The following is a 14,366-nucleotide window of genomic DNA, read 5'->3' on the forward strand; positions in this document are numbered from 1 at the left end:
TCATCATTAATGCTATTACTTGTAATTGATGAGCACACATGGTAGAGAATTTCTTGATGGAAATAGACATAATACCTTTCAGAAATTAAGTAACAATGACATTGACAGATTCTTCAGGACTCTTAGTCTTACCCAGGGTACAAAGAGAGCAGTGGAATCAACAGAATTTCTTCTCATGGATGCTTTTGAATTACTGCCTTAGATGTTCGTGTCTCTCTTGTGAATCTCATAGTTTTTAGGAGCATTCAGGGTACCTCAGACTTCTAGTTCTGTTCAGAAAGCCTGGGAAATCAGTGGTCATTGGCACCACCGCAGTTGTCATGCTCCTGAAGTGAAAATATTGTTAGACATCTCCTCAGAGTCCTCCCCAGACAACAAGCGGGAACTAGGGAAATGTCTTATGAAGCGAAGAAACCTTCCCAGTCAATAAACAGTAATACCACGGACTTCAACATACAGGAATTCTGTTCTATCTAGAGATCCAGGCAGCCTTGCACTACCCTGATACCATCACTGTTGCTGTACCTGGACTAACACACATACCAATAGCTACCCACATCATTAACACAGCTGTATTTACATTACACTCATACACTCATGTATTTACATTTACACTCACAATGCTAACTTCAGCACAAGAATGCTTTCAGATATATGTGAGACAACGTTTACCACTTGCCAAAAAAAAAGAAAAGATGGAAGATTTGCATTTGTTTACAGTTTTTATAATTTTAATGTAAATTAAGCATATTTTTCATCAAGGCATGTCATCAGTTGTATTCCTGGAGGAAAACAAATTAATAGAAACAGCGCTTAGTTTAAACGCTGGTTTCTTGTCAGAATGATGGCATGACATCTGCTCTAATAAAGTCAGTTTCTCTGATTAGCTTACTTTGTTCCCTCCCCCTCCATTGTAGCATCTGATTGACTTAATGGGTTGCTTCAGAAAATGGAAACAGCCTTTTTTTTTTTTTTTTCTTTTATAAGTACCTATGACAATCACATCAAGATTTTTCTTTTTAAAGGTAAACTTTCAGATTCCTTTTTCTGTATTTCAATCACTGGTTTTGAAGTAATGAAAGAATAATATTCAGAGAAAAATGGAAGTGATTGGGATGACTGAATAAAATATCTTTGATTTCACTATGTCTATTCTGTACTGATGAGCAGTATATTTATTAAAAGTCATTAAACACTCCCTTCTGCCTTTGAGTAAATCAGGACTTGGGTAACTGGAACTAATTGGCTATCTTCCCTTTTCTACTAACAGTATAGCAATTAGCTGCTTCTGCAACCTTCCACTACATTCTCTCTATTGATTTCTTGCATTCATATATCAAAATTAACCAACAAAATTTATTAAACCTCCCTTGAAAGTTTTATTTCCACTCACAGAGACTGAGAATATTGAAACATCATTAAAAACTAGGTTAAGAGAAAGAAGCTTCAAGTAAAACAACAAAATAATTTCTAATAGAGAAGTAGTTTCAGTGCTTTTTCTAACTCATAATAAAAAAGCAAGGTTAAACATGATAGCATACACAAAATATACAATTAACCTGATAAAAGCATTCTACAGAAAATCATAGTGGTCAAAGAATAACGAAGATTCCAGACAGAATTAGAAAATTTAAAACCTACGATATAGGATGAAAAATTTGGCTATATCAAATGCTGTAATTTCACAAATAGAATCAACAATATCAAAGTATCTGAGAAAAGTATGAAAAAGGATAGAAGTCATACCCTGAGTCAATGCTGAAGACATTTGGGTAGCCTGGTTTGGAGAAAAGGAGGCTGAGAGGCAACCTCGTTGCTCCCTACAACTTCCTGAGGAGGGAATGCAGAGGAGGAGGTGCTGGTCTCCTCTCCCTGGGAACCAATGGCAGAATGTAGGGGAACAGCACAAAGCTGCAATGGGGGAGATTCAGACTGAGCATCAGGAAAAAAAATAAATTCTGTACCATGAGGGTGGTCAAACACTGGAACAGGCTTGCTAGAGAATTTGATGCCCCATGCTTGTCTGTGCTCAAGAGATATTTGGATAATACCCTCAATAACATGCTTTAAGTTCTGGTTAGCCCTGAAGGCAGCTGGAGCAGATGATCTTTGAAGGTCCCGTCCAACTGAACGGTTGTATTCTATTCTAGCGGTGTATCCAGGTACATACTTTCCTTTCAGTAACAGAGGGAAGAGACATTGGTTAGCTATTTTATACATACATTTAAAATAATCAAGTTCCAAATTATTATTTTATTTTGAATGAAGAAATTGAGATGTCATATTTGGAAAGCATCAAGACTAGATATCACGATGATTTCAACATAATGTTCTTTTTTCAACAAAAATTCATTTATAGTTCAGCAATGATTCATATAAAATTTATCTAAAGAAGGATGGGCATTCTATCTATACTGACAGAATCACTAATATTTTCACCAGTATCATGTAAATTTGTTTCTTTTCATATCTATCTAGGACTTCAGGCTCTTCATTATTGGCAGATAATACATACCAAGTGACCTGCAGATCCACAACTCATTTCTTCTTTCCAAGAAAATTACCAATCTAGGATGGCCTGAATTATCTGTTTTGCTGACCTTGCAGCATTTGACTATCAAGAAATAATTTATTAAACTGTCACCATTTGTGCCAGTATTGCATCATCATTTCTAGAGATGAAGGAATTACTCACATGCCAACTTTATCTGGAGCATTGTTAGTGGGGAATTTTTAACTCATCTGCATATCCATTTAAATTGGGAAAATGCTTTTTTTTTTCCCCTATATTTCTTTTGTAAATCAAAAGGACATATGGTCAGACAGCAAAATCCAAGCAGACTGTACAACAATTTCCCTTCAATGCTGGCTGTACAGTACGTATTCTATACTACATAATATAGCTGGGCATAGGTGTAGGAGCCGATTGCCATTTTGTGAATCTGTGCAACAGTATCAGTAAGATCATGGCCATATCTCAGAGAAACCTGCGAGTATTCTACTACACCTTGTGTGATGTGCAAAACAGATAGCACTGCAGTCCCACATCACAAGTTCATTTACAGACTTTTACTAGGGTACAGAAAAAATATGGCTAGCAAACAAATTAACTTTTAAGGAGTTATGTCTCCAAAGACTGCATTGGGTTTTTGCCACTGGTAAGAAACAGTAACCTACAATAATCTTGATAGAGTTAGAAAGCATTATCTTTTTTCAAGACAAGAAATTGAGTCACTGAGAAAATGAAATACCTGTGAGAAAACTGGAAATTATACTTAAATTTATAGACTTCCAGACTGTTGCCTTACTTATAGGCCATACAACCTGGTTCCAGTAACATTCAATTATTTCAATACAGCTGGAAAAGCAGGATCATTTATGGAGTGTCTGGACAAAGAGTGTGGAGAGCTCAGCTCTCTTTCGGCTATATCAAAGATTTCTCTAAGGATCTTGACGTGTACTGGATCTGGCTGGAATGCAGTTAACTTTCTTCGCAGCAGCCTATACATGCTGTGTTTGAATTTGTGACTAAAACAGTGTTGATCACTCACTGACGTTTTGACTATGTGCTTGTACAGCCTCAAGACTTTTTCTTTTTCCAACTCTGTTGCCCCATCAAGTAGGATTTGGTAGACAAGAAGGTGGTAGGAGACACAACCCATAACTGACCAAAGGGATGCTTCATGCCATATAACATCACTCTCAGCAATAAAATGGAGGGGAGAGCAGCGTGGGAGAGGGTAGCAATTGCTTGGAAATCAGCTGGGCATCAGTCTGTTTGTGGGAGGTGATGAGCAACTACCTTGCACCACTAGTTTCCCTTTTTTCTCATTTTTTTCTTCCTTATTCCTCTATCCTTTGTTTATTAAACTATATATTGACCCATGAGATTTCTTGCTTTTTTCTTTTCTTTACACTCCTCCATCCTGATGAGGGGAAAGAAGTGGGAGAATGGTTGTGTGGTGATTAGGTTCCTAGTGGGATTAACCCAAAAAAGTTTTTTCGCGACACCTAAAATGGGGCTTGAGGGTTCAAGATAACCACAGACTTGATCAGTGCACTAGACTGAACTTCTAGCCACTATACACAACTCTCATTGAGTTGTGGTCTGAAGCTGGGATTGTGGGGCCACTGGTCTGGAAATAGATGGCCAGGAAACCCAGCTGGTGGGATCACTTGCTAGGGACCATAAGAGTGGCAAAGAGATCGGAAGAAAGGCAGCCATCTGCTGAATCTGGAGGTGGCTCTTCACAAGTGTAAAAGCAACATATCCCTGCAATGAAGATCTTGCAACTATCTCTAAACTATCAAAGAATGTTGAATAAAAACTATATGGAGCACATGTGGACACCAGATTCACCTCCTCAGTGGCAGAACAGTGGCAGTAAAAAGCAGATACAATGTGATGGCATTTGTAATGCCCCTTGTTAGGTGGGAAGCACACAAGCATGTTTTCCCCTCAAAGGGGCTTCACCAAATATTTCCAGTTGAAAGAAACTGATCTTGGAATGATCTAGCATGAGCAATTTCTATGTAAAGTGAAGTTGAAAAAATAGTACCAGTTATTGAAGCCTTTTTATCTGCAAGAGCCTTTGAATATTAATTTGGTTTTTGCTGTATCAGGAGCTTATACATGTAGAGCCTTGCCACTCCATTATTCACTTCAGTCTCAACATCCTTCTCTGGTACCACCAGGATGCTAAAAGAATGTGAACTACTGGTAAAAGCAGCATAAAAACACATTTGAATGTCAGGGGTGCCAATAAAGCCCCACAAATCCAAAAGTAACATGAACTCACTTCAGTATTTAGATGCTAGATTATTTCTAATTTTAGAGACAAAAAAAGCTGAGCTAGAACACTTAAAATAAACAGAAATAGTACAGTCTTTCTGCATTTCTTGCAAATGACTTGTGGTGATGGAGCACTAGAACAGGCTGCCCAGGGAAGTTGTTGAGTCTCCTTCTCTGGAGATATTTAAGGCCTGTCTGGATGTCTAACCTGGGCAACCTGCTCTAGGGAACCTGCTTTGGCAGGGGGATTGGACCCAGTGATCTTTTGAGGTACCTTCCAACCCCTACAATTCTGTGATTCTGTAACTTTACTCTTCAGCTTTAAAACAATTAAATGATTACCTTTCAAGGCACACCTATCAAACTCAGGAACATTAGTTCTGATTTTGTGGAATAAATGGGGATAAAAACTTTTGGTCTTGCAAGAGAACAAGTAGCCAAGTTAGCACCGTTCTGTAATTATGTTTATGAAATGCCTATTCCCAATACACATGAAACTAAGATTTAGAGATAAACTGTAAATTAAAAAAAAAAAAAAAAAGATTGATTTCAAAATTTTGATTGCTAGTATGGACAGAAATTATATAGTATGTCCTAAAAGAGTGCACACAGATACTTTTGTACTCTACTTTTGCATTTGCATTACTATATCATGATTTCAACAACAAAACTTTGAAAGTTAGTTTAATGTAATGAATAATAATGACACAATTTTGTATAAAGATTTTTAAGATGTTCAAACTCAGCAAACACTCAGGAAACCAATAAAAATATAAGTCAGAAGAATTTAATACGTTATTTTTCTCAAGGAAATAAGTTAACTGGTAAAATACTCACACACTTGTAAAATTATAACTGCAATAGAATGCCCAAGTAGGACAATGCTACATAACGTGTTTTGCTAGTTTCTTAGTCAACTCCGTGCAATGGCTTGCATTTCAGAGGTAATTCTACAGCTATCCATCAGAAAATCATAAGTATTTTCATTTATTTTCCAAAACACATGGGGTTCACGTTAAATATTCAAGAATCAAAAGTCCATTGCCAAAATGTCAGTGCACTACTCTCAAAAAGGTCCACATTCCAAACATGCGACATTCCCTACATCTCTACAAGTTTCTACATATATGCTGCTTCTAGTCTGTGCATTCTCTAAGACACTTGTCATTCTACATACAGTTGGAATAAGCGCTAATCCTATATGTAATTTGGAACAAAATTAACACTGATCTGACAAATCCTATAACACCTAAAATATCTTCATCCCTCCCCCCATATTGTTTCCTCCTAAGCACATATAGAAGGGAAGGATCATTTGTTTTAGTTAGTGATCAAAAAAATTCAAAAGATAAAGGAAAAAACGGTTTATAAAATTAATCTGCACTTGAAATATTTTAGTTGCTCAAGACCTCACAAAATGAAGCACTTCCCAAATACTACGACTCTGTCAACTGGATTCAGTATTTGGGGGAAGGTGTTGGCTGTCTTCTGACAGTTGGATCAAGACAGCATGATTCATTTTATAATAGATTGGCCTTTGTAAAATAATGACTTTCAGACACTGATTAAGGTGCAATTTAACTGCTGTTTCCCTTCCTTTCCTTTTAATTTAATTCATCTTATTCTGAATAGCTGTAAATTATATTACAAAAGATTCAACTCTGAACATGTTCCTATGACAGAATGAGGACCACAAACCTTTGTTTGCACATATGGCTTAGAGTACATAAAGGTACGTTAAAATTATATTACTCAATGTAACCAAGTGTCCTTCAGTGCATCTGCAAATACAATTTGCTTCCATTTTCACATCATTTTAGATTGTCAGAATGAAGTAACTTTAGCCTAAGTACAACTAAAAGACTGGAGTTCAACAGTGGCAATAGGGTCAAAATTTGTTCCTATCATAACCCTGGATATTCTTGACAGTTATAGGTATCAGGCTCAGATTTTTTCCACTGATTTAAAGACAACTCAGCTGCAGCTATTACATACGTCCCTTTGTTTGGAAACCAACACTTTTGCTACTTTTTTAATGGTATCACAACTGATTTCAACATGAAAAATATTGTCAATATTTTTGCCCATTTCCTAAATGCGGTCATTATATACCTAGCAGCATTGAACACATTTTTGTTTTCACTTAGCTGTTTTCAGAAATAGGATGTTTGTGTTTGTTCTGACCCCTCAGTTCAAAAAATTATCAATCCTTGTGACATGCTGCAAATACAGACTGTTATGATTCTTTTTAGCTGACTTAAGAGGAAGAAGAATCATATGAAAAAAAATGAATAAACCACTTAAAATTTGCTCTGAACTTAAGTATACCTGAACGCATGGCATCTTTTTGAATACTTTCATAATCATGCCAGTCCTTCCTTTTCAATCCATCAGTCCAGGTGAACAGCTGTCCATCTCCCAGCCCCAATGGAACTGTCTGCAAAAATAGCAAATAAACAAACAAAACAAAACAAAAAAACAACACACATAAATATGCACATATGTGTACTGTTTGCATTATTAGAGAACAACATTGATAATATGGCATTAGTGAGCAAAACATTCAGTCTATCCAGTGCAAATACTGAGCCCTGACTGTGGAAAATTAAGCTACTACTCCAAATACTGTGAGAAAACTATGAATTTATATGTTAACTAAGTTATTTATTTAAGTATGTCAAACACATCTGTAATATTTCTATTAGTGCCTTGCTATAGCTACTACGCAAGAAGTTTATGGATGTTAAATGGACCACTAAAACAGCAGGCTGTCAAAAATGCCTCATTCTTCAACTCAGGAAGTACCTCGATTCATTTTTGGTTAAATTCTCATTTCTAGAAGATTGGAGTTATAGTTACTCAACACCTCCCAACATTTCCCTTTAGCTTTGGAGTTTTCTGGAATGGCCAATGATGAGTTATTGCTGTTCATATAAGGCCAGGCTCACTGCCTTAGAGAGGCAGAATACAGAGACCCCCAAGGCACTTCCAAATCAGTTGATCTGTATGTGTGGTAAGAGAAAAAAAAAAAACAAACAAACAACCCCTTTCCCCATCAGCCCCCCTCCCCCAAAACAAAACAAAACAAAACAAACAACTAGCAAAACAAAAAAGAAGCATTCATGCAACATGCAGCTTTTGCTTTCCAGACTCCAATTTCCCACATAAAGCTAAGAAGAGCTTTTATATTCTCCCATAAATTAACTTTCCAGAGCTTTGAAATTTTTTTTTCTCATTCTTTCTGCCAAATGGTAGTATTTTAACTAAAATAAAATAGAAAAGTACCATTAGAAGTACATTAGAAGTAAACAAAATTTAGATATGTAAGAGGTATTACAAGGCTGTAGAAGGTTTCAAGTAACATTAGCCATTTTCCAAACGCTTACTTTATGAAAAACGTGGTTTAAAAAGGTGTAGCAAATTCTGATAAACAAACAAGATGATTTACCATATCTGTGCTGAAGAAAGAGAAGAAGTGATTTGTTGCTGCTTACGAGTAACAGAGAAAATCTTATTCTGTTAATCCTAGGTTTGAACTGGCATACTGTGCAGAATGAAGGGCATATGTATAATGCATATTACAAATGCTGTTAAGCATGTTCAAAGGATGTGTGAAAACACACCTGAAAAGCAGTTCTGGGGAAACAACATTTGATCAGCCTTCTTCTGAGAAATATTTTGAAATCTCAACAAAAAAACTCAGGCACATGTAAGAGTGATGCTCTGAATGTATGACGCTTCTTCATGTATGAAGCATGTGAACCAAACAAATGAGTTACTGAGGAACAACAACCTCATTATGTTAACATGACCTACTTTTTTATTTTTAATATTGAAGGTGGGTAGCCTACATTTCATATTACTGAAACACAATCCAGCCTGGGTTCACTCCTCTATTGCAACTTTTGCAGATGTACTCCAAGACAACGTTTTTCTTTTAATGTCTTAACATACATCAGAGGTTCACACCTGGAAGAACTGAAGAACAAAAGATACATGTATTCTGATAAAAGTATTTCATCCAACCTTTCATGGCCTCAAAATGAACTCATTAATTTCAATAATTCTTGTGTTCAAATAATAATATTACCATTTGAACTTTATCAAGCAGCTTGTTTCTTAAAGTCAGAAACACAAGGTAGAACAGAGTTTTACATGATTCTTGAGCCCAGCTTCCTAAATTAGCCATTTCAAAGCATATTAACTGGCTCTTTTAAAAGTGAGGCACAGACAGATTGACTTAAATTAAACTTCTGCCTCTTCTCAACATGGGCACAGCCAGTGTGAATCTCTTGGTTGTAAGAATTCAAGACTATCAGAACTATCAAAAGCATGATAAACTTCACTTTTGTGACAATTTACTCCTGTGCTGGTCCCTTTCCCTAAAAACAGTGATTTAAATAGCAAACTTGCAGCACTCTGAAAGGAAGCTGGGTAGTACAGTTAGCAGCTGGTTTCCTGTTGCCTATTTGCATTTTGATGCAACACTCTTAAAAAATATTAATTACTTGTAGTTACTTTACCTGATAACATTTACAAGTCTAATGTACTACAAGGCCCTCTTGCAAACATAATATACTTAAGTAAATAAATTCACTAAAATTAATCTAGCAGAAGGATAAATATAAATCCAAATACTCTGAAATACATAAGTAGCAAGCTGAAGTCTTGTTGTGGCTCAAATTTTTGAAAAGCTACATTGCCCTAGAAGGAAACAGGTAACAAACAAACCCCAAAGTACAGTGTTGGATACATCATAAGTATGTCGTAACAAAATTGTGTTTTGTTATACATGAACTAACTGCCTCCTGTAATGGCTAGGCCCATGATTCCTTGATAACGTTGCTGCTTGCAAATACACAAAAGACAGAACAGCAGCACATCCCATGGTCAATCTCAAGGCGAGTTTTGAGTAGCTGAATACAAAGTCACTTCATAATATAGGATGTTGTGGTGGCTTTACTCAGGTGGGCAGCCAAGTTCCACCACAACCGCTCTCTCACTCTCCCTCCTCAAAGGGAAAGGGGAGAAAATGCGATGCCAAGGGCTCAATGGGTTAAGATAAGGACAAGGAGATCACTCAACAATTATCGTGATGGGCAAAACAGACTCAGCATACGGAGATAGTAAGATTTATTGCCTATTACTAACAAATTACAGAAGTGAGAAACAAAGGAAAGAAACCAAAAATGCCTTACTCCCATCCACCCTCTTCCACCTCCTCCCCCTGAGCAATGCAGGGGAATGGGGGAATGAGGGCTGCTGTCAGTCCCTATCGTTTCATCTCTGCCACTCTTTCTTGGTCACTCTCTGCCCCTGCTCCACGTGGGGTCCCTCCCACGGGATGCTGTCCTTCCCAAACTAACCCTGCGGGAGCTTCCCACAGGCAGCAGCTCTTCAAGAACTGCTCCCACATGGATCCGTACCACGGGGTCCATCCCCCAGGAGCAAACTGCTCCAGCACGGACCCCCCATGGGTGGCAGCTCCCCCCAGACCCCCAGATCCTCCGTGGGCTCCTCTCCACAGGCTGCAGCTCCAGCCCGGGGCCTGTTCCTGCAGGGGCTCTCCATGGGCCGCAGCCTCCTCCAGGCCATATCCACCTGCTCCACCAGGGGCTCCTCCACAGGCTGCAGCATGGAACCCTGCTCCCCCATGGTACTCCACGGGCTGCAGGGGGACAGCCAGCTTCACCATAGTCCTCACCACAGGCCGCAGGGGACTTCTGCTCCAGTGCCTGGAGCACCTCTCACTGACCATCACTTCTTCTTCACTGACCATGGCGCCTTCTCATTCCTCTCTCTCTCCCAGATGCTGTCTGGCAGTGTTGTTTTTTTTCTTTGTTTCTTTCTTTGTTTGTTTTTGTTTGTTTGTTGTTTTTGCTTCCCTGTCTTAAATATGCTATCACAGAGGTGCAAAAAATATTGCTTATTGGCTTGGCTCTGGCCAGCAGTAGGGCCCTTATCTAACATGGGGAAGCTTCTAGATTCTTTTCACAGAAACCAACCCTATGGCCCCCAGCTGCCAAAACCTTGCCACTTAAACCCATCACAGATGTGTTAACAGATCCTGATTATCTGAAATTTTACTGAACACATATTCTACCATAAACTGATAGGCTAAACTGAAGTAACATTAGCCACCCAGCATAAATATAAATGCTAAAATGAGCAATACCTTTTGTTGCCTTTCTTTAGGATTAATGCAGCCTTACTGATGATTAAAAATTCATGCTATCAAGCACTTCCAGCATAAAATTGGGATTAGACATTTAAAGAAATAATCAAATAACATTATGTTCAAGCCCATATTTGAAAAATTTAAGAAGAATTATTAATCTGTGGCTAAGTAAACTACTGAGCAACAGATCATGGGAGACAAGGTATGCTGGAAAACACATACTGGGTATTTGCATGTTCCCACTTCCCATATAGCTAAACAGGAACAACACGACAACACTGGTGTAAAATCTTAGTCTATAGTTCTGGAACTGTGCGTACACCAAAAGGCAAGAATACTCTTTGGTATGCTTGAGGCACAAAGGCATGGTAGGACTGGAGAACTTTATGGTTCCTCCCCAGATATTCAGCAGGGCTTCTTTCCAGTGGAAACCAGAGTGTAAGAAAAGAGAAGGACCAGGCACCCTCAAGCACTTCACCCTAACACAGAAGCAATGCAGTCGGAGTCATGAGGCTTGAGGCTTGAAGGTGCTCCTACACAACCAGATTTCCCATGGCCCTCTTGATCGGCTTTTGTTTTAGGTGTCCTTTCAATCGACAGCCATGGTTAAATTCAAGGTCTGACCATTGCAAACTGGATTCCTATATATTTAAAATACTTTTCTCTTTTGTGAATATACCAAATGAAATCAGCTGAAATTCCTTTGCTTCAAAAAATCAGGCCATAGATTCATAGTAGTGCTCAAAAGCAAAAAGCACTCAATTTAGTCATATTAAATATCACTACTGCCTTCTTGGATTTAGTGACTAATTGCTTACTGGCTTGTGAAACAATTTTTAACCAGACAAACTTTTAGTTACACATATTCTTTAGTGCTACGTTATTATATGGAAATGAGAAACCAGCAGAGAAGACAAGCTGAAACATGTTTAGGGTTTTCCCCTCCAAAACGTTTCTGTAAGTTACTCACAAATAGTGCAATCGGTCTCTACAGCCCTTAGCCTCTTGAATTTAAGAACTGTTTTTTTTTCATCATTGCAACACTATGAAAATAGTGAAAGTCACTCTGCATACAAAGAGCTGTATTGTGACTGGATGTCAAAAAAATCCTACAACAATTTATCATCCAACCATTTGTTACAACTAGTATGCAGCTGTGAGTTGCACATTTTTAAGTGTTTTGGACCAAGAGGGATTACCCACCTACAGCAACATTACATACAACATCTGCCTTACTATTTCATTTTTACATTAACCTCAAACCTTTGGGGATGCAAGACTGATAAAGTACTACATGGACTCAGAAGATCCTTCTCCTCTAGAGAAGATTCAACATCTGGTTCAATTACAGAGAATACGATGAGCCCAAAAAATATCACAATTATCAAAAAAATCTTGCTCACAGACTATTAGATTCCTCACAGGGAAAAAAAGCTTCTCTGCTGTGACATTTGAAAGCTCAAACTCAGAAACAAGTGCCTTCATTGAATAACTCATTTATTTTTAATTTCACTCTGCGGAGACAGACAATTAAATGGGTCTCATGCAAAGGAAGATGATATATCAGTGGAAATGCACCTTTCTAAAAAATACAAGAGATAATTACAGATTCACTTTGAGCCTGAGGATTTACTCACTAGCTCTAGGGTTATTTTGCTGAACACCAATATACAAGCAACTACTGCATTAACAAAACATCATTAAAGCTGATCAGCATAACCATTTCCAATTGTTTAATGAATTTCAGGAAATAATCTTACACACAACATAGGCACTTGTTCCTGCTCAGGAAAGAAGCATATGGGAAAGAAACGTGGCATAGAAGCACTGACATTTGACATTTTCAGGGATGTTTCAAGAGAAGATAAAGGGAACCACTGTCTGATTCACCTTCATTCTTGAAACAAAAGATTCTGTACAGTGTTTTTAAACAGTGTTGCATAAAAAAGACAAATCACTATTTTTTCCCTCTTCCTAACACAGATGAGCCCTGACCAACTACTGTGATTGAACTAGACAAGAAAACAAAAAAAAAACACAAACAGAAAAAAACACAACACAACCAACCAAAAAGAAAAACCAACCAACCAAACAAACAACAACAAAAAACAAAACAAAACAAAAAAAACACAAAACAAAACTGAAAAAAAAAAAATAAATTAATTGAGCAATGAAATCCTTTCACTTACCAGAATAAAGCTAAGGATCGTTTTTCAAAGTGGTGGTATCATTGGATATACCACCATATGTCTATTATAAATCAGCCCCAAAATCGCAAGGTGTCCATTTTCTAAATTTTAGTTCTGCTATCATTACAAGCATAAGAACACAAACATTCTCATGAAGCTTCCTTTCCAATAAGTGGAACAGTCAAGAAAACTACTTAGTCCTAAAGATTTCCCTTTTTTTCTTATGCTAAATTTTAGCACAAGACTATTAAAGTGAAATATTAGCAATGTAACACCCAAAATTTGAAGTCAAGGGCTCTCCCACTTCCAAACAGAAGCAGCATCCACAATGGTGCAGTGTGGTTTCAGCTGAGGAAATTCAGGAGGAAAACCAAAATACTATTTCCCCTAAGGAGGTGCTTGCTACAAGGCAGCCTAATCTAGCAAAAAAATAAAATAATAATAATAATAAAAAAAAAATCTAAACATCACACTATCCCATCTCTGCCTTTATGCTTAATCTCTGACCATTGCCTGGGTGGCTCTCCTTCCCTGCAACTCTTCAGCATTAGACTAACAAATAAAAAAGGTCTCACATCTGAACTTCCCATGTATAACTGAGACCTGTATAGAAGCACTATTCAGAGTGAATAGGGACAATACAGTCATTAAGCGCCTACGAAGTTCCCATCACCATAAAACGAAAGTATTAAGTCTAGTGTTTTGGATCCACCGTGATCTTCTCTAAACATAACAGGAGCAGGCAATGCACAGCTTGAAAATACCCACTGATAGCTTCGAACCCACAGGCTACATGCTTCTCAGAGTCCTTCTCCAGGATTCTGTCCCTCTATGAAGGGTCAATTGCTGCAGCGGATACTGGGACGGACTGCAGGTGGTGGGCAGCAGCTGTCCTTCCTGACAGAGCAACCAGCAATGTTCATGGACAGTCCCAGGTGGTCCTGCACCGCTGCTGGCCAGCCATCGCCTTCCAAAACTGCTGTCTCTGGGGGCAGTACTTCAGGGACACACCAGAGATGCCTGGGGAGAACTGGAGGGACATTCACTGTAGGGACCTCCCTCTACAGCACACACCTAAACACACACACCAAGCAAACTGCCCTCAAGCTGAGTACACTCATTAGGCTGCAAGACACTAAGGATGATGTAAATGTTGTGCAGTAAAATGTAGACAACTAGTACTTGCTAACAAGAGAAGGTGGCAAAG

At 38.1% G+C, this 14,366-nt stretch overlaps 1 protein-coding gene across 1 annotated transcript in view; it reads right to left on the minus strand.

Annotated features, from left to right (window-relative positions):
• Positions 1-14,366, minus strand: part of GALNTL6 (polypeptide N-acetylgalactosaminyltransferase like 6) — a gene marked incomplete at both ends in the record, with an annotated part of 461,783 nt that overhangs the window by 283,992 nt on the left and 163,425 nt on the right. The window contains one exon of the mRNA XM_084285866.1: positions 7,121-7,229. Coding sequence (XP_084141992.1) covers positions 7,121-7,229 — 109 coding nt within the window. The remainder of the gene's footprint in view (positions 1-7,120; positions 7,230-14,366) is intronic.

The sequence above is a fragment of the Netta rufina genome, assembly GCF_964035555.1.
Source record: "Netta rufina genome assembly, chromosome: 4".
NCBI classification, from domain to species: domain Eukaryota; kingdom Metazoa; phylum Chordata; class Aves; order Anseriformes; family Anatidae; genus Netta; species Netta rufina.